A 21,440-nucleotide genomic window follows, 5' to 3' on the forward strand; every position below is an offset into this window, starting at 1 on the left:
AAAACTGACAAAGTGATGCAGTTCACGGTGAATTTCGTTCCCAGGGTCTTACCTTCTTTTTCCAGTAAGTTGACCGTTCCCTGGGAACGAGATTGTTCCGATCGCGAGTTGTTTTCAGCACGTCATCCCTACTGTATGTACTCATGTGAATGAATTAAACACAAAGTTTCGAAACTTTATTTTAGCTTTGATGCATTTAAATTTTAAGGCTTCTATGTTAACACAACAAACATGCTCATTTTTTTTCTTAAAGAATTGATAAATTTTGGAATGCGGAAAACAGACTGAAAACAAAGATCCTTAGGAAAAACTAAAATTATTGAGACTGTGGAGCATTAAATTGGATTTTTTTTTTTGCATTTCCATGTTATTTGCGTTAAAGGTTCGTTTCCAATGGTCAATAGTGAGGTTCGACTCCAAAATCCACGACGAATGTAAGCGGAACAAATAAAAGCTTCTACTCCTTAGAAGCTTATGACATGTTATCGTTATAATCACATAAATTGACTTAAAAGGAGATACGTCACGGAACACGCATTTTGAAAAAAATGGCAATTTTTTTCAAGTTTGTCATTCGTAATCCGTCCTTAATCTTCGTCAGTAAAAAAAACTATCCTTGTTTAGTTTTGGGTTCTTTTTACTCCTTTGTTGTTTTTCTATGTTAGAAAACTATTATTTAAAGTTTCCATCAATTTAAAAACAACACTAGCTTGAATGGCACCTAGAGAGCGTCTTGCCTCAAATGAAATCGACATAAAGAGTAAAGGAAGTCAAGAATCCCGGGGGGGGGGGCACTCCCATACACGAGCTATATAGGTATGTGCCGCTGTGAAGGGTATGGTTTTCAAGCAGTTTAGTCTGGGATAGGGTATAGAAATCAGAGAGTTTTGGTCTGGAAAAGGGTAGCATTTGCCGGGAAACTGATCGGTGGTATGACGAAATAAGTCCAGAATAGGAATAGAAACTCAGAAGAGAAAGAGGATTTCCTAAACGTTAATAAAAACATCGCGGCATCGTTGTTGAGAGATGGTTTTCCATTAAAACACTGATAGTGATACCGTTCTAAAAAATGCAAGTCTGGGATAGGGTAGGGATTTACGGTGTCTAGTCTAGTATAGGGTTGCAAAAGTCAGCTGAAAATGGTCAAGTATAGGGTAAGGCCTTCAAATTCCCAGCGGCACACCCCCACCCAAAAATATACAGGGTGCCCCCCCCACGGGTCAAGAATGGAGATGAAGAAGAGTTACTTTCATTTTTTCTGGTGTCACATTTTAGCTTTCGAAAGCAAATTTGCTAATTTACATGAAGGAAGAACAAACAATGTTCATAACGCATGAAAAATGGCGAATTAATTTGCCATTTGTCATGTGTTATGAACATTGTTTGTTCTTTTGTGTGTTGGCAACCCAGGTGAAAGTTTATATCGCTAAAACGTCCCTGAAACAGAAGGTGTTTTCATTTTCGTATCGTCGCCTTGATATTCGCTCAACACGTCAGCTAAGGCTCAAAGCCGTTTTGCGATGCTACAATCGGGCCGATTGTAGCATCGCATAATTCCCACAGGTTTTCCAAGAAAAATGAGTAGCAGTACACTGATAGAGGTGCTCGGTGATATCGTGTTCAGTTTTTCACGAGGTGTGACAGAGCACTACAATCCAGAAGAACCTGAATTCACGGCAGAGTCTTTTGGCTACGATCCTTTACAAAGCACAGGTCGAGAATGGTATTATCTTCCTGTTGATGAGCTGATTTATCAAGAATACAGCGACAGAGAAATCACAAGTTTAAACTATCCAGTGGCTAACAGTCTTAATGTAAGGGTTATAGACGCGTGTTCGCCAGACGAGAAGGAAGAAACACCGGACGACCAGCAAGATGAAGATAGAGCCATGGCTTGGAAGCGACTCAGACCATCCGCTCTTCGTACAATTTTTAAATCAATGTATATTGGAGCTTTGATTTCCCTTTTTACTGCTACCTTGATAGCCTCTATATACCTGTTGCTCTCGTATATCTGTTATAAAACTAGACTCCTCTGTGAACTGCACTTACCTACATCAATTCCAGTGCAGGTTCAATGGATGCGAACAATATCTAATGTCATCCTTGAATTCTCTAAATACATTTGGTTCTTCGCAAGTATGCTATTTCTTTTCCGCCCATATCAGTTAATGGGGTTAAAAAGAAAACTGACTCTGGTCGCTTGCTTGTTTTATTGTTTGAACGCACTTTATCTTGTAGCTCTACAATCCCTAGGAATATCTCGTTCCAAGCTTACTTCGTTAGAAAAGCTTCCACTCAACGTTTTGCTTTTGATCTGTGTTTGTTGGCAAGTCTATTTTCTAACGAAACACCTCTGCATACGGTCAAGGAGACGCCAAATAACTTTGTTTTCGCAAATGACACTTATCGGCTGTTTTTATTTTATTACCGTTATTTTTGTAGTGTTTTTTCTCTACCCAGCCTTTGGCAAGTCAAATGAAGAAGGAAAACTGCTAATTGCAGTCTTCTCTCCTCTTATTGGGGTCGTTCTGAAAACTGTGTCACGAGTTGGCATGCAGAGGTACTGGAACCTAAGCCATCCGGGATATTCCTATGTCTTACTAGCGCCACTGTATTTTGGCACAGCTATAATGTTTCGAGTGTTACAAGCGGATTTAGGCAGTTTGCAATCCATTGCTATTCTTGGAGTAATTCACGGTGCTGCAGAAGTCATAGAACGAAGCACCATGGTTGTGATTGATCACATTTTTCATCGGATTTGCAAAAGAACACCAGCTCCTTGGGGACGTTTTCGTACTCCTCGCCGTGAGAGACTAATGGCTGATATCGCTATCATGAGCATGTTGTTTGAATCAACTGCTATAGTGTGTGTAAATGGCTTCATGTATCTGTACAAGTTTATTTACATGAGGGAAAGTTCTCTTTTTCCCTTGTTGCAGTCTTTTGCCATCACAACTTCAGTTCAGCTGGTGATCGAGTGGTTTTTCACCAGCGTATCCCTAGCGATCGAGACTCACTATCAGAACATGGCTGTCATGGCTGTTTGGCGAAGACGATGGAAGAGACACATCTTAGTAGCAGTTGTAAATGCAGTGCCAATAGCCATATGGACAAGCGGTATCATGTTGAATGTGCGTTCCTTTTTTAACGAAGCCATTATTGAGCCCTGTAAAATGCCATTTACTTAAGTACGCAGAGGTAACCTGCCGTTCCCCGATGACTCGCGGCATGCACCTCTTATACCTTTGCACTTGTACAGTCTCTGGATTGAACCCTTAGTGCGTGGTCATTTGAATGACAGCTACTGTACAAAATCCACGACAAATTTCAGCGGAACAATAGAAGGCTTCTACTCCTTAGAACACGCTAATGACATGTTATCGTTATAATCACATAAACTGACTTTAAAACAACACCGGAATGGCACCAAGAGATCGTCTTTCCTCGCACAAAATCGACATAAAGAGTGGAGGAAGTCAAGAATGCAGATGCAGAAAAGCTACTTTCATATTTTTCTGGTCACATTTTAGCTTTCGAAAGCAAATAGTCATTGCTAACAATCGCCTATTTTACATGAAGGAAGAACAAGCAATGTTTAAAACGAAAATAAAATGGCAAATTATGTGTTGGCAACCCAGGTAACTCCCAGTGAACCAATTGATTCGTTTGTGGAAGTTTCCATCCCTAAAGCGTTCCTTAAACAGGAAGTGTTTTCACTTTCTTATCGTCGCCTTGATATTCGCTCAACACGTCAGCTAAGGCTGAAAGGCGATTGTATCATCGCACAATTCGCACAGGTTTTCCAAGAAAAATGAGTAGCAGTACACTGATAGAGGTGTTTGGTCATATCGTGTTCAGTTTTACACGAGGCGTGACAGAGCACTACAACCCAGAAGAACCTGAATTCACGGCAGAGTCTTTTGGCTACGATCCTCTACAAAGCACAGGTCGAGAATGGTATTATCTTCCTGTTGATGAGCTTATTTATCAAGAATACAGCGACAGAGAAGCCACAAGCTCGGACTATCTAGCGTCCAGCCGTCTTAATGTAAGGCTTATAAACGCCTGTTCGCCAGAGGAAAATGAAGAAACACAAGGAGATCAACAGAATGAAGAGAGGGCAATGGCTTGGAAGCGACTCAGACCATCCGCTCTCCGTACAGTTTGTAAATCAATGTATATTGGAGCTTTGATTTGTTTTCTCAGTGCCGTTGTCATTGGTATGTTGTATATACTGGTCTCTTACTTGTGTTATAAAACTATCTTCCACTGTCATTTGCACCCACAGAAGTTAATACCCAAACGTGTGCAATGGATAAAAACAATTTCCGAGGTGATTTCGTGCGTTTTCTATTACATAATGCCCTTTTTTATTCTATTACTTCTTTTTCGTCCCTTTCAGTTAAAAGGGGTGAAAAGAAAACTGTTTCTGGTTGGCTGTGTTATGTTCTGTTTTGATTCACTTTATCGTGTAGCTTTTCTAGCTGTGGCTGGAAAGCCTTATGACACGGAGCCTAGCTATTTTCAAATTCCACTGTACATTTTCTTTATTACCAATCTCTGTATACCCTTCTACCTTCTGGGTAGACATTTCTATGTACGGCCACAAACAAAACTGGCAATATGATTTTTAAAATGGCAACGCCTATTTGTTTTCCTTTCATTGCCGCCTTTGTTGTGTCTGATTATCTTTACCCAGCGTACAACAAGCAAAATGATGAAAGAAAACTGATTATTGCTTTGTTTGCTCCTCTCATTGGTGTCGCCATTAAAACAATGTCACGGATTTGTGTTCAGAGGTTATGGAACTATACTCATCCGGGATTTTCCTATGTCTTGTTAGCGCCGATGTATTATACCTACGCGGTATTATTTCGAGTTTTACAAGCGGATCTTGAAGGTTTGCAATCCATTGCTATTCTTGGAATAATTCACGGCGCTGCAGAAGTCATAGAACGAAGCGCCATGGTTGTGATCGATCACATTTGTCACGTGATTTGGAAAAGAACTCCTCGTACTCCTCGCCGCGAGAGACTAATGGCTGATATCGCTATCCTGAGCATGCTGTCTGAATCAAGTGCTATAGTGTCTGTTAACGGCTTTTTGTACTTGTATCAATATGTTTACTTGCAAAATGATTCCCTTTTAAAGTTACTGCAGTCCTGGTGATCGAGTGGTTTTTCACAAGCGTTTCTCTTGCTATCGAGACTCGTTATCAGAATATGGCGGTCATGGCTGTTTGGCGAAGAAGATGGAAAAGGTGCATTTTAGTTGGAATTATACTTGTAATTCCAGGTGCTCTATGGACTAGCTCAAACATTTTTCGTGTTGTACAAGGTCGCTTTCATGATGAGCCCTTAAACCGGCCTTGCAAAATGCCGTTTCATTGAGAGTAAATAACAACAGATTTCCTTAAAGCTCTTTGGTCAGCGGTGACACGGCAATCAACAACTATAAAGGGCCTTGACTAATTTAATTAACACATAACGGAGTTTGGGTCTAACTGTAACTTTGAACTTTTGTGGGAGTGACTCAGTTCAGATGTCTACACTTTGTAGTAATCTTCTTTCACAGCATGTAGACCGAGCCTTGAAGAAGTAGCGAAACTACAAACCGCTAGGATATAGCCATACGTAAACACTGAATGTAATAGCTTTTGAGTGGTTGGGCAGCTCAGTTAACTAACGTTTCTACTTTTCGTGGATTTTACCCGTTGTAGTCATTACTTATTTTCTTTTCAGCCTTATGTTATTAGGCTTTTTATCGTTTTAACACATTTTAAATGTAAATGCACTTTAATTTTTAATTTTAATGTTTATACTTAAGTTAGTTGCGCGAGCGCTTTTTAAAGCGTATTTTATTGGTTATCGACTTTGTCACTCGGCACCCGTCAATGTCCGCTTATTTTGCCATTCCTTTTTTATTTACCCAGCATGTAACAATCAGAACAAAGAAGGCAAACTGCTAATCGCACTCTTCGCTCTTCTTACTAGAGTCGGAGTGTGGAGTCGTACTCAAAGTTACGTCGCAAAACTGTGTAGAGCGGTTATGGGACATCATCTCATACGGCATATTCCTTTGTCTTATTACCGCCTTTGTATTGTGCCTCATTTGTCATCTAACTTGTCACCTAACTTGGAAAATACATCAGCTCCTTGGGGAAGTTTTCGTACTCCTCGCAGAGACTAATAGCTGATATCGCCATCGTGAGCATGTTGTTTGAATTGAATACTATTAGTATCTGTTTATAGAATTTTGTTCTTGTTCAAATTTAAATTTTCGTCATTCACGCTTCTGTTTTGGTTTTTCACTGTCTCTAGCGGTGGAGACTTTCTTTCAGAATATGGCTCTTTGAAAAGAAAATAGATAAAACACATTTCAGTGGCTGTTATAGCCATGTCAGTATCGTTTTGGCCTAAAACAAACCTTTTAGAAATTGTACACTTAATGAGCACTTTATAGCTAGAGTCCCCAAACCAGCCATGTATAATGTCATTTAGTTATGGAAAGCGAGAAAACTGACAAAGTGATGCAGTGTGAACTTCGTTCCCAGGGTCTTACCTCCTTTTTCCAGTAAGTTGACCGTTCCCTGGGAACGAGATTGTTCCGATCGCGAGTTGTTTTCAGCACGTCATCCCTACTGTATGTACTCATGTGAATGAATTAAACACAAAGTTTCGAAACTTTATTTTAGCTTTGATGCATTTAAATTTCAAGTCTTCTATGTTAACACAACAAACATGCTCATTTTGTTTTCTTAAAGAATTGATAAATTTTGGAATGCGGAAAACAGACTGAAAACAAAGATCCTTAGGAAAAACTAAAATTATTGAGACTGTGGAGCATTAAATTGGATTTTTTTTTTTGCATTTCCATGTTATTTGCGTTAAAGGTTCGTTTCCAATGGTCAATAGTGAGGTTCGACTCCAAAATCCACGACGAATGTAAGCGGAACAAATAAAAGCTTCTACTCCTTAGAAGCTTATGACATGTTATCGTTATAATCACATAAATTGACTTAAAAGGAGATACGTCACGGAACACGCATTTTGAAAAAAATGGCAATTTTTTTCAAGTTTGTCATTCGTAATCCGTCCTTAATCTTCGTCAGTAAAAAAAAACTATCCTTGTTTAGTTTTGGGTTCTTTTTACTCCTTTGTTGTTTTTCTATGTTAGAAAACTATTATTTAAAGTTTCCATCAATTTAAAAACAACACTAGCTTGAATGGCACCTAGAGAGCGTCTTGCCTCAAATGAAATCGACATAAAGAGTAAAGGAAGTCAAGAATCCCGGGGGGGGGGGGGGCACTCCCATACACGAGCTATATAGGTATGTGCCGCTGTGAAGGGTATGGTTTTCAAGCAGTTTAGTCTGGGATAGGGTATAGAAATCAGAGAGTTTTGGTCTGGAAAAGGGTAGCATTTGCCGGGAAACTGATCGGTGGTATGACGAAATAAGTCCAGAATAGGAATAGAAACTCAGAAGAGAAAGAGGATTTCCTAAACGTTAATAAAAACATCGCGGCATCGTTGTTGAGAGATGGTTTTCCATTAAAACACTGATAGTGATACCGTTCTAAAAAATGCAAGTCTGGGATAGGGTAGGGATTTACGGTGTCTAGTCTAGTATAGGGTTGCAAAAGTCAGCTGAAAATGGTCAAGTATAGGGTAAGGCCTTCAAATTCCCAGCGGCACACCCCCACCCAAAAATATACAGGGTGCCCCCCCCACGGGTCAAGAATGGAGATGAAGAAGAGTTACTTTCATTTTTTCTGGTGTCACATTTTAGCTTTCGAAAGCAAATTTGCTAATTTACATGAAGGAAGAACAAACAATGTTCATAACGCATGAAAAATGGCGAATTAATTTGCCATTTGTCATGTGTTATGAACATTGTTTGTTCTTTTGTGTGTTGGCAACCCAGGTGAAAGTTTATATCGCTAAAACGTCCCTGAAACAGAAGGTGTTTTCATTTTCGTATCGTCGCCTTGATATTCGCTCAACACGTCAGCTAAGGCTCAAAGCCGTTTTGCGATGCTACAATCGGGCCGATTGTAGCATCGCATAATTCCCACAGGTTTTCCAAGAAAAATGAGTAGCAGTACACTGATAGAGGTGCTCGGTGATATCGTGTTCAGTTTTTCACGAGGTGTGACAGAGCACTACAATCCAGAAGAACCTGAATTCACGGCAGAGTCTTTTGGCTACGATCCTTTACAAAGCACAGGTCGAGAATGGTATTATCTTCCTGTTGATGAGCTGATTTATCAAGAATACAGCGACAGAGAAATCACAAGTTTAAACTATCCAGTGGCTAACAGTCTTAATGTAAGGGTTATAGACGCGTGTTCGCCAGACGAGAAGGAAGAAACACCGGACGACCAGCAAGATGAAGATAGAGCCATGGCTTGGAAGCGACTCAGACCATCCGCTCTTCGTACAATTTTTAAATCAATGTATATTGGAGCTTTGATTTCCCTTTTTACTGCTACCTTGATAGCCTCTATATACCTGTTGCTCTCGTATATCTGTTATAAAACTAGACTCCTCTGTGAACTGCACTTACCTACATCAATTCCAGTGCAGGTTCAATGGATGCGAACAATATCTAATGTCATCCTTGAATTCTCTAAATACATTTGGTTCTTCGCAAGTATGCTATTTCTTTTCCGCCCATATCAGTTAATGGGGTTAAAAAGAAAACTGACTCTGGTCGCTTGCTTGTTTTATTGTTTGAACGCACTTTATCTTGTAGCTCTACAATCCCTAGGAATATCTCGTTCCAAGCTTACTTCGTTAGAAAAGCTTCCACTCAACGTTTTGCTTTTGATCTGTGTTTGTTGGCAAGTCTATTTTCTAACGAAACACCTCTGCATACGGTCAAGGAGACGCCAAATAACTTTGTTTTCGCAAATGACACTTATCGGCTGTTTTTATTTTATTACCGTTATTTTTGTAGTGTTTTTTCTCTACCCAGCCTTTGGCAAGTCAAATGAAGAAGGAAAACTGCTAATTGCAGTCTTCTCTCCTCTTATTGGGGTCGTTCTGAAAACTGTGTCACGAGTTGGCATGCAGAGGTACTGGAACCTAAGCCATCCGGGATATTCCTATGTCTTACTAGCGCCACTGTATTTTGGCACAGCTATAATGTTTCGAGTGTTACAAGCGGATTTAGGCAGTTTGCAATCCATTGCTATTCTTGGAGTAATTCACGGCGCTGCAGAAGTCATAGAACGAAGTACCATGGTTGTGATTGATCACATTTTCATCGGATTTGCAAAAGAACACCAGCTCCTTGGGGACGTTTTCGTACTCCTCGCCGTGAGAGACTAATGGCTGATATCGCTATCATGAGCATGTTGTTTGAATCAACTGCTATAGTGTGTGTAAATGGCTTCATGTATCTGTACAAGTTTATTTACATGAGGGAAAGTTCTCTTTTTCCCTTGTTGCAGTCTTTTGCCATCACAACTTCAGTTCAGCGGTGGTGATCGAGTGGTTTTTCATCAGCGTATCTCTAGCGATCGAGACTCACTATCAGAACATGGCTGTCATGGCTGTTTGGCGAAGACGATGGAAGAGACACATCTTAGTAGCAGTTGTAAATGCAGTGCCGTATAACAAATAGCCATATGGACAAGCGGTATCATGCTGAATGCGCGTACCCTTTTTAACGAACCCATTACTGAGCCCTGTAAAATGCCATTTACTTGAGTACGCAGAGGTGACCTGCCATGACTCGCGGTATGCACTTCGTCTACCTTTTCACTTGTACAGTCTCTGGATTGAACCGACTTAGTGCGTGGTCATTTGAATGACAGCTACTGTACGTGGTGACCTAATGGCACGTGCGCTGGACTCCATACAGCGGTCCAGGTTCGATCTCTGGCTGGGGTCGTGTCGTGTTCTTGGGCAAAATACTTACAGTTGATTTCAGTTTACTTTGGCCGCCTGCTTTGCGAAGTTCGTTGGGAAATTGTAAACTTTGTATCGAAGTTCACAATTTGATTCGCAAACTCGCAACGTAATTGGCAACTTCGTAACAAAGTTTCCAATTTCCCAACGAACATTGCAAAGTGGGCGGCCAAAGTAAACGTCAACTGTACTTATAACAGTGCCTCTCTCACCCACGTACAAATGGGCAATGGGGCAGTTACCCAGCGATGGACTAGCATCCCACCCACGGAGTAGTAGAAATACGCCTAGTTGCTTCATGCTACAGACACCTGAGAAAAGCGCTGGCCTGACGGGACAGTTACCACGATTACATACCCTACCTTTAAATGTAGGAGTCTGATTACTTCCATGCACTATCGCTTGTTTCGCTGAAGAAGGTGGATCTAACTTCACAGTAACTAACTTTTCTGTGTCCACGAACCCCTCGTATGTGATCATTCAACTGAAAACTGCTGAACATTACATTATCATATGGCGCCGTTTGTTTTTCAGTATTTTGCAAAATAAAATTTGATTTTTTTTACAGTTCTTAACTTTGTCACTCTGCAAAGCGAAAAAGTTAATTAGGGACTATAATAGAGTATTGTGTGCGAGAACAATGTTTTTCTCTTTACTTTCAAGCTACAACACGGACAGAAAAAGAAACACTCCTTTTATTCGTTCGTTCATTCTTTCACTGATGGCATCCCATAAATAAACCACGAGGATTTCTGCATGCATGTCTCAGGGCATATCGGATCCAGTTTTCATAAGAACTGACTGCATCCACAGTATAACCAAGAGTGCAATTTACTGCATTGGTAAACAGAAATAGATTTCCAGTTCTGATTTTTCACTGCTAACTGCTACCATCACAGATGCGAACATACAGAGAGAATATATTGATATTAGTGTTGATGTAGTAAAATTATTAGAGTGACATTATATCCATAAACGTAAAGAGTATTTTTTCTTAAATATTATTTTTATCAACTGTGACAGCTTTGCTAATTTATGACCTTTGTTGTTTTCCACTCGTCTTTTTAATACGAGAGATTATGGAAGAATGTAACTCATCAAATTCACGTTGATAAGGTAGCATGCCTTGATTGTCTTCTGAAATACATGTACAATATATTCAAAAGAGCGGAGTCATACTGTAGTTCACCGACAAGTTTCAGAATAATGTAAATACATACACAAACAAAGTAAACTTGACGCCCCAGTTTTATCGCTACATTGTCAGTTACTGCACCCACAAGCACAATAATGCCGCTCACTTTTTTTTAGAATTTTAGTATTGTACACCTTCGAGAGAGTACTTAAGTTCTCTTCATACCTTCTAATAGTAGTCTTTTTTTACTATTAGGGCAGCTAACTCGAAAACCTTGTGTTACTTGGCGCATATCGCGCAAGTTAAACAAGAAGCTTAAGAAGCTAAAAATCGGGCGGTTAATAATTAACTATCTGCTTTGACTTGAAAGGCAGGGTACAGTACAGTAAAAATCACTGGAAAAACAGTCACTTAAGTAACACTCAGTCGGAGGTTTGCGTAAGTCACAGTCTGCATGAGCTGCATTAGTGTGTAGAACATAATATCTGGACTGTTTTCAAGATTGCATTATTACTTAATGACATAATGGTCTCTATTTATAAATATATTTCGCACAATACAAATAAACGATTGAACTAGACGACTAGAAGATATAAATTTTTAACACTTAGCAAAGTGCAGCCTTTTCGCAATACTTAATAAAGGCGAGGTTTTACCTGAAGACCATTTTCCCAACGCTTTAGGTGGCTGACTTATTCGGTATTTTCCAGCCCTTACACTTTGATGGAACAGTACTACAACTCTGTATCAGGTAACTACTATTGTCAAGAAAATGATCACAACTTGTTGACCAATGATTAGCTATTTGTTTCATGCCATTACTGTAATAGCAACTGATGAAGAATAGTAGTACTGACCCAAAGTATAAGGGCTGCAAAATACTGAAAACCATTTCAGCCGCGTTTCAAGAAATCCAAAAAAACTTCACTTATCCCATATATCTTTGTTTTGCAGTATTTTGTTAATTTTGTGGCGATTTTGGGGGATGTCTGGGAGGCGATAGATTTTCTCAAAGGATTAGTAAAATTAAGACAAATAAGAAGAGGAGATTTAATGTGATTTTAAAGTTAGAATTTGAAGTTAAAAATTGGTGGACGGACACCAAACAGTCCCCTGACAACCTGGAGTTTTCTTGCGAGGGGGTAAACTGTTTGGTGGTGTTTCCATTTTTTCTTCAATCCCTTCTTTAAATCTCTTAAAATTTCATTCAAATTGAGGTAGAACCCCACCTTAAGTTTTGTTCTTGTGAGAAAACAACAGAAGTCAAAGGTTGCGTGATATAACCAAGCATTGATTTTAAATCTCCCTCCCTTTCCCTCTCCTTAGCCTTTCACCCCCACCTGTCCCTCCCTTTCTACTCCCATCCTCCCACTCCCCCCCTCTCCTGCAGTCTTTTACTCCACCCTATCCCATCGAGCTTTCTACTCCAATTACCTGCCCCTCCAATCACCAGCGTTTTGGGGGAGGGAAGGGGGTGGTGCCAACAAAGCGGAGGTTTTGGGTGACCGTTACACAGTAGTCCGAGGTCTGCATATGTCACGCGGTTTCCGTAAGCTCTAGAAGTCATCTTCTTTTAAACACACAGGCCTAGGCAAACTCCAGCTTAGGTTTGGAAATTTATATTGCGTTACAAATCTTCAACAAAATCAGCTCAAACCAGTTGAATGGCATAAAAAGGAAATTCACGTTAAAACAAAAAAAGAATAATGTGGAAAAATACAGAAGCGTTAAAGCTTTCACAGATCAGGGCTTTCAATAACATGGTTTTGGAAAGTAGGCGCAGGGTACTTTTCGAGCGCCAAAGGCGCGAGTCGCCTAGGGGGGTCTGAGGGCAACCCCCCTCCCCCCCCCCCCCAAAAAAAAAAAAAAAAAAAAAAAAAATGAAATGAAATTTGGATGCTTGAAATTAAATGCTATTTCCGGAATTTTTCATTTAATTCAATGTTTGCATACATTTCCTGACCGTTTCAGTGTACTCTTTTCTTGGTTTTTTCGTTTGTACGCGTACTAATCTGTGCCAAGCAATTAGAGAATAACGGAAATTTACCTTAATTTTGATCTCCCATACCAAGACCTTAGAGTATAAACCTCTAATAAAACAAAACGCACTTGATTATACACCTTGCAGTATTAACGTGCTAACGAACTTGATATGGATTTTTGCTGATCAACATAGAAAATAAGTTCACAATGGTTTGCTCCCAAAAATTGACCTGTAACTTGTATACCGTAACCGAAGCAAAAGAGATAAACTAATAATAAAGCCAGGATCCGAGCCAGGATTTGAGCCGGGATCCGACCCAGGATCCGAGCCAGGATTCGAGCCAGGACCCGAGCTAGGATCCGAGCTAGGATCCTAACCCTAACCCTAACCCTATTATAAAAGCTAACCGCAAGCAACCCAAGCTAAAGTAGGCTAACCGGAGTGCTATTAAGGCCAACCGGAGTGCTAGTTAGGTTCACCGAACGCTATTTAGGCTAACCGGAATGCTATTCAGGCTAACCGTAGCGCTAGTTAGTGTAACCTGGCTCGGATCCTAGCTCGGATCCTGGCTCGGATCAAAGGTATAGTAATGGTGTAGAATAAATTGCTGTTGTTTGTGCTCCTGTTGTTGTTGTTGTTGTTGTTGTTGTTGTTGCTGTTGTTAACATCTCTGGTTTCTTAGGTTTCTTATTTAAGTGCATCTGTCACAGTGAGCCGACCAGAGCCGTGAAAATTAAAATAACCGATTTCGACGAAAGTTGGTGTGGTTGAAGTACTTCTTATGGCCATTAACGTGACACAGTTTAAAATTTGTCAGACCTTTATATGACAAAAAAAGTGAAGGTCAAAGGTCAAGCCTAAACTGTAGGCGATTTATCGCCTTCAAAAAAGCAAATATTGACAATTTTTAAACATTTTTTTTACAACTCCAAGACGCAAGGAATCAAAATAAAGTTAATAGCAGTGAAGAATAATGCAAACTGAATAAGACTATGTAAGAATTTATTTTGTATCTGAGGAATTTCATTTTCATAACCTTCGTGAATAACGTGTCCTAGTTGGTTGGTGTTTTTTGCCTTAAAAGTGGTGTTTTTTAAGATCTTTTAATTATGCATTCCAGCGTTCTATTAATAAAACGAATGCTCCGAGACAAAGATAAGGAGCTATATTTTAAGATAAAAAATAAAAATGCTCGGGCAATTTTGTTTTCTAGAAATTTTTCATAAGTACTTTTAGACTATTCAGCCAGCTTCGCGTTGCGTGACACTAAAGAAAACGGTGTTTGTTTCATTCGTGTGGAATATATTTATTTCGCTATAATGAGTATTCAGGCCTAAGGATGAGTAACATTATTTTATTATTTAGCAATACTTTTATAAGCGTGCCAAAAAGGTCCTTCGCACGTTTAAGGATGTGTCATTCAAAGTCTTCAAAAGGGTTTATAAACGACGAAATTATAAAGTCAATATTCAACAGACACCTCACCTCACGAAATTTATGCCTGCGGCCTTCAATTAATCCTTTACAATTTTCAGCTCTTTTTCGGTATTTTGTGCATATGTACTAAGGATAGATCTAGGAATGTAACAATCTTCCTTAAGTGGTTTACATAGTTATTGATATAATTACGGCGCGTGAGCCGCGGTTGTAAAGCGTGGGAACAAAGACCTCTCATTGGCTGAACTTGATTTTGCGTTTCGCAGCTAAATTTTACGATTGATAAAAGGAAAATGTTATTTGAATCCGTTTGTTAGTTATTTTCTAACCGAAAGGTAGCATATGCACAAGAAGTTTCTTAGATCTATATATTTTTCAACGATTTGACGGTGAATGCAGGAAAGAAAAGATGTTTTGTTCATTTGCGCGAGCGGCAAGCTCAATTCCTTGTGGCAATCGACAAGTGAGAGAAGGAAACGACGAACTTCTGCTGACTTCGCTGGAGACTTTGACAGCTCAACTTGAAACATGGAAAATTCAGGAAAAAGATTTACTTCTAAACAGAGCAGGTAACCGTTTTAAACGTAACAAGCCGACTGAATTGCCTTACTTTTGCACTTGAACTTCTCATAAATTAAACATCACTATTTACAAATTACCTGATATTAAAGTTTTAGACTATTTTATTCCTAGAATTGAACCCTGAACAAAAATTAAATTAGACATACTTGATATTATTTTAGGCATTCAAGATGTAAATGATGAACAAAAAAATGTCTTGACAATATGTTCGGCACATCGCTTTGAGCTTGCCAAGCACTGGAGACCTTCAACCGCTTGCTGTCATCCCGAACATACTCAAAGTACTCAGAAACGAAAGGTTTCAATTCCTGATAGATACATCACACCGGATATGGCGAAAGAAATCATGTTAATGTATGGTTTACACTGTATTATTGGATCCCGTAAGTGTTTCAAGTAGTATCTTGTAATTAATCTGTGTATATTTGTTCGGCGCCGTTACACTTGCCAATGTTTCATGCAACATGTCTCGCATTTTTGTTGCGCCTTTGCGACAAGTTCCAGGAGGCGTTACAAACTCGTGTAAGGTGTTACAGCGTTGTTGCTCGTTATTAAAAGAGGCTTTGATTCCTTTCGTGCAAGGCTTGCTACATCGTATACCGAAACATGTCCATTTGAGTGGATGTCACGGAAGTTATTTTTGCGTGTAATCTATCGCAGCGAGACAAGTTGCAAGACAACTCGCCTCGTGCCACCGTGCCCGAAAGTTGCATACGGTAAACCAGCAACCCCCCGGGGGGGGGGGACTCCCATATCAAACAGACAGGGATGCTCCTCGGAAATTTTGAATTAAACCCCGAAAGGAGACCAATCTGGGCGTTACTCACTCTTCTTTGACCCCTAAAAGATACCTTTTTAAAACATTTTTAAACTAAGAGTCCAAAATCCGAAATTTACACCCGCAGGCGAGACGACGAGCATCCCAGTCTCTTTGATATGGGAGTCCCCCCCCCCCCCCCAACCCCCGGGCCAGCAACGCAGGGGAAAGCAGAACAAAATAATGTCTCTTTTTTGCCAGACACTGATTTATTGTCAGTTCGCTCACTACACGCGCTCTCTCCCTAAACTTCTTTATTCACCTATATACATTCTTCACACACTTTAGGGGGTTGGGGTTAGGTGCGGGGGGGTACTACTTTTTTATAATTGTATGCTATGACGGTAGTTGCCAGTAGGTGGTGTCGAGTTTGTAAGGGGAATAGGGTCCCTAACTATGTATAAACATTTCTGCTTTTATCAATGTTGAGGCGTGTTGTGTTATCTGTTAGGGGACTGGGATCAAACATAAGACCACATGGTCTAACTATCCAACCAGGCGTAGTAAAAAAGATCAATATCGTCGAATTTTCTTCACAATCTGGCATTTTTTAATGCTAGCTTGACATTCTGCATGGAGGAAAGGAGATGTTATACAGTTTCTTCTCTGATCTTTGGGAAGGTAGATTTAGGTTAGATTGAGAGTGTGCTATCATTCGCGGAATTAAAGGAAGCGTAAACAACGCATGTACCGCCACCCTTATGTTTTTGGTCAACGAACTTAAACATCTATCCGTTTATGTGAAATATGAATCTTATACCCGTAATTTGTATACATATCATAGGTGTGTGCCGTCAGTGTCGGGAAAAGCACGCTTGTTATCTGAAACAATTTAAGTCTTCACAGCAGCCATCTTCAGAGAATATTGCAGCTAAGAGTATCACACCCCGTAAAAGGTTTCCTATTCCACCTGAAGTGTTAAGCAGCCCGTCTGGTATGGAAGATTCTTTAATAAGCGATGAAGATTACAAACAACCACTTACACCAGCCACTGCAAAAACAGCCTACAACCAGTATGTGTACAAATTACATGAAGCGACTGGGATAAGTGAGCCATTTAGACATCTGGATTCTGTTCTTATGAAAGAGTGGAACGATTTGCACCCTCGTACTCAACATCATTATGCATCGTTCGCTAAACAAGGAGTAAGACCAGTTTTGGAATCAATTGCCCCTGGCCAAGGTGAAGAGCTTTGGAATTACTTGAAAAACAGTTCAATAATGGGTCTTGGCAACAACGATAACGACGATGAAGATGAAGAACTTTCTCTTAACACCCTCTCGGACAGCACTTTACGGAATCTCATTGATGCCTATAACAATGCACAGTCTTCAAAATCGAGAAAAGAAATTCTGTCAATATTTGCCCAAAATTTTACGAGAAAGCAATTGAAAGACCTTATTCCTGGTTTGACAGATTTCCGTATAAAGGAGGCTAGAAAGCATTGTAAAGAACATGGACCAGGCATTGCAGTGCCTACAGCTCCAATTCACAGGTTCTACCTCAGTGAAAACAAAGTTGACCACACTTTAAGGTTCATAACAAGCGACATGATTTCGCAAGACACAGCATACGGTACTTCCAAAATTAAACTTGAAAGTGGAGTGGAACTAGTGGTTCCAAAACCAATACGAAAATTGATTCCAGCGCGAATCATCGCCCAGTACACGAAGATTTGTGACGAAAGTGGATTTAAACCGGCCAGTGTAAGAACTTTGTTCAGAATTCTTGAAGTCTGCCCCGCATCGACAAGAAAATCTCTTCAAGGTCTGGACAACTACACTGCGGACGGATCAGAGGCATTTGAAAATTTAGAAGAAGTTATCAGCAAGCTCTATGACGGAGGAATGCCCGATAGTAAGGCTGACAGGCTGCGTTCATTGGCCCTATCTTGCAAACGTTACCTTAAGCAGGACTACAGCACACATGTCGTGAACGATTCAACAAGCGACAATTTCTCTGTGTCTCCTGACCATTGTCGATTCTTTGCACTAAGCGACCCTAAGAAAGAACAATTGAAGCAGAGCTGTACACATAGCCACTTACTCGAGTGTGATAGGTGCCAGGAACTACGTGATCTATTTTTGTCGTTAGAGGAGGAAATAGGAAAGATCTCTGAGCAGTGCACCATGGCTAGTGACGACATATGTGATCTTCGTTTCCTGCTGGATGACAGTAAAGACAAGATAGAACAATGGAAAGCTCACATTTTGAGAAGTGTGAATCAAGAGGAGGGAAAGCAGGAGGTCCTTGATCAGTTACAACCTACTGAAGCCCTTTTGGTGGAAGATTGGGCGATGAAATTTTTGCCACTGCACTTCAGGGAAAAATCAGCTGAGTTCTATGGAAAGCGTGGTATCAACTGGCATGTCACAGCAGTGATACGAAAAACACAAGAATGCTCATTATCAGTATACGTTTTTGTCCATGTCTTCGACAGTTGCGATCAGAACCAGATCACAGTGGCTTCAATTACCCAGAACACGCTCTTTACACTTAAAGAGCTGTATCCGGAGCTAACAGGAGTTTATCTAAGATCAGACAACGCCGGTTGTTATCACGGGGGATATCTTTTGACAAGCCTCCCCAGTATTGGTCATGAAACTGGCATCAGAGTCATTGGCTATGATTTCAGCGAAGCTCAACATGGCAAAGATATATGCGATCGAAAGACAGCGACAATGAGGCAACATGCAAGACGCTTTGTGGCAGAGATGAAGACCGACATTCTGACAGCGCGTGATCTAAAAAAGGCCCTGGAAAGTAATGGTGGAGTGAAGGGATGCCGAGTGAGCGTCGCAGAAATGCCACAGCGATCCAGCCAAATTGACGTGAAAAACGTGAAAATAAAAGGAATTAGTCAGATTCACAACATTCGTTACGAAGAAGGTGGCATGCGCTTTTGGAAGGCGTTTGACATTGGAAAAGGAGAACGCATGTTACAAGACGATATGCCATCAATTGAAATTCCAAAGGTTAAGGTACTACAGGCCTTTCCGGAAACATGCCGTTCCAGCGGAGCAATGGCAGGGAGTGCCAAACACACTGAAGGGGAAACGGCATCTCCTACAGGTACTGAAGAAGTTGAAACGGATACGTTATTTGAATGCCCTATTGACGGGTGTATCTGCTCTTTCGATACTGAAACAGAGCTCCAGAGGCACCTAGATTTCGGTAATCACGTTCGTCGCTTACATAGGGAGTCTCAGTTTGATCACATAAGGCGTCGCTATGCTGATATGATAAATGACGAACTGTCAAAGCCACTTTTCGCCGCTAACTTTTCATGTGAGTCTGAGCAGAGTGGACAGGGGGTCAACAATATTACCATGGGATGGGCATTAAAAACACACAAGTCTGCCCGGTTTTCTGAAACCGTTTAAGCGTATCTTAATGACAGATTCCTTATTGGCGAGGAAACAGGAAATAAGGCATCGCCAACTTAAGTTGCTCGGGAAATGCGCAGAGAACGAGATGTTAAGGGTAATCGTCTATTTGTTGGAAGTGACTGTCTCTGCAGTTCTCAACAGATTGCATCATACTTTTCCCGTCTTGCAACAGCAAAAAAGAAACACGGTTCTTTAAACGCAGCTGCCAGTCTGGAGGAGGTAGAAGAATTTTTGGATGAAGAGCAGATGCAGGAATGCGAAGAGGACATCACACGTAGAAAGAAGGTTGTTTTTGGCAGCCTGAATTTGGAGCATCCCATCACCTACAAGTCCTACAACCTGTGCAAGTTAGCTGCAGATGGGAAACTAGAAAAGAAATTCAGTATTGCTGATCTGAAAGACATCTGCGACTTACTTGACATAGACACTGAGAACTTTAAGCGTCGTAAAGCCCCGTACAAGGATGCTTTAACAAATGTTTTAAGTTGTTGTACTTGCAATAGGAAGTAACATGGAATGGAGTACTATGATGTTGGACTATTTTGGCCACATTCTGTCTAAGAAGCTTAGAGTTTAGTTCAGCTAGGTACGTATTATTTAAGACATGCACGATGGCGACAACAAAGTTGCATATTGTGCTCGCTGACGTCAATTTTCGCCATTATTCAGATTGTTTTTCAATTTTCCAATAGTCCAGTGTTTTAGATACGAAGTATGACCAAAACATTAACACATTTCCGCATATTGACCCCACCCTATCGATCATACCCTCATGGTTTAATTTTCGCCTTCAAAAGATTTTAAAAATTAATTTCAGTTTCTTTTAAAACTATTTCAGGCTTTTTGTACGTAAAACTTATTTTTCATTTTTTATTCATTTTTGCAAATTTCTAGATATTTTCTAACAATCTTAAATTTTGAAAGTGAAGATTTTGAAGTTGATGACGTCATTTTGACGTTATATGACGTCACTGCTAAAACGTTACCACAATCAACCTACGAGGTTTAGGGCGCTTAGCATTCCAAAAAAGTTTCTACGCAATAGCTTAATTACTTTTGAAAGTAAAGAGGAGGCTCTTTCTGCCTCCCCTCCCCACCCCCTCCCCCTCGCCTTACCGATTCAAAACACTCAGGTTTTCAACGTTATTTGCAAAAAAAGTAAGAGAAATGATGAAACAGTGTGATTGTGACAGTAAATGTCTTGTCAAACGTTATGGTTTTTTAAATCTCATTTAAAACTTCTCACCGACAACAGGTTGTTAAAACATTAAAAATACCCATTTTTTTACAAAATAGAGGTAGAAGAAGCAGCGCATGAGATCCATAATATGCAATTGCCCAATAAGTTCTTCACAGCTTTTTAAAGCTGGGGCCATCTTCTTTACATCCATATATGAATGGAAGCCCAAAATTGCTGGAGCATGGAGAAGTGGCATTTTAAAAAAAGTGAAAATATGCTGGTGTCTGACAATTAAAATAGATACTCACTTTTGACCACCCCTGAATATTTTACCTTGATATGGCAGGCAATTTTAATGATATTGCCTAAGAGCATATACCACCCCCTTTCCATATATTGCCAAAGAAGGATGCCTTCTTTTTATCACTTCATGAAAATAAATAATAAAATATGCATTATTTTTGTTATTTTTGAAGATAAAATTTTGTCCTCGGATCACGGAAAAAAGGCTGCCCAATTTCTTGGCTTATTAAAAGCAGCTAGTCAAACTTTTATGCTCATTGTGATCGGCACATGTAATGCTATCATTCCACAAAAAATAGTGGGAATCAAGGATTTCGAATTTCATAACCTCCATACATAGATGGTCGGTTTTCTGTGACAGATGCACTTAACTATTATTTTGGTTCATGAAAATTGACTATTTAATCATTTCGAAGCAAAACAGAACTGAAATGACAACCAACTGTTGCGCGATTTACAAACAAACGACATAAAACAGACAAAAGATTACGTACTTTCGCCGGCCGTTTGCTAGCAATCAAGCAAGCCCAGCCACGCAGTCTTTATTTGGTCTATGGACAGCTCACTACGCCACTCCTTAACTTTTTCTCCGTAGTATTAGGCTAGCACTTTTCTCCGTAGTATTAAGGCTAACATTTTCGCATCTAATTACCACTGTTGGCCTGTTATATATATCTTCCTTTCTGGCAAGTGA

The 21,440-nt window shown here is 40.0% G+C and overlaps 2 protein-coding genes across 2 annotated transcripts in view; both read left to right on the forward strand.

Moving 5' to 3' along the window:
• LOC144632401 (aconitate hydratase, mitochondrial-like) overlaps positions 1-21,440 on the forward strand; it is a 184,885-nt gene that overhangs the window by 32,473 nt on the left and 130,972 nt on the right. The gene's annotated exons all lie outside the window — the stretch shown is intronic.
• LOC144633465 (uncharacterized) lies at positions 14,606-19,773 on the forward strand. Its single transcript, XM_078492329.1, has 3 exons — positions 14,606-15,439; positions 16,658-19,162; positions 19,436-19,773. Exons 1-3 carry the CDS (start codon positions 15,388-15,390, stop codon positions 19,771-19,773), a joined length of 2,895 nt encoding a protein of 964 aa, XP_078348455.1. The 5' UTR covers positions 14,606-15,387.

The sequence above is a fragment of the Oculina patagonica genome, chromosome 12 (assembly GCF_052425735.1).
Source record: "Oculina patagonica isolate OP01 chromosome 12, crgOcupat, whole genome shotgun sequence".
Taxonomy (NCBI): Eukaryota; Metazoa; Cnidaria; class Anthozoa; order Scleractinia; family Oculinidae; genus Oculina; species Oculina patagonica.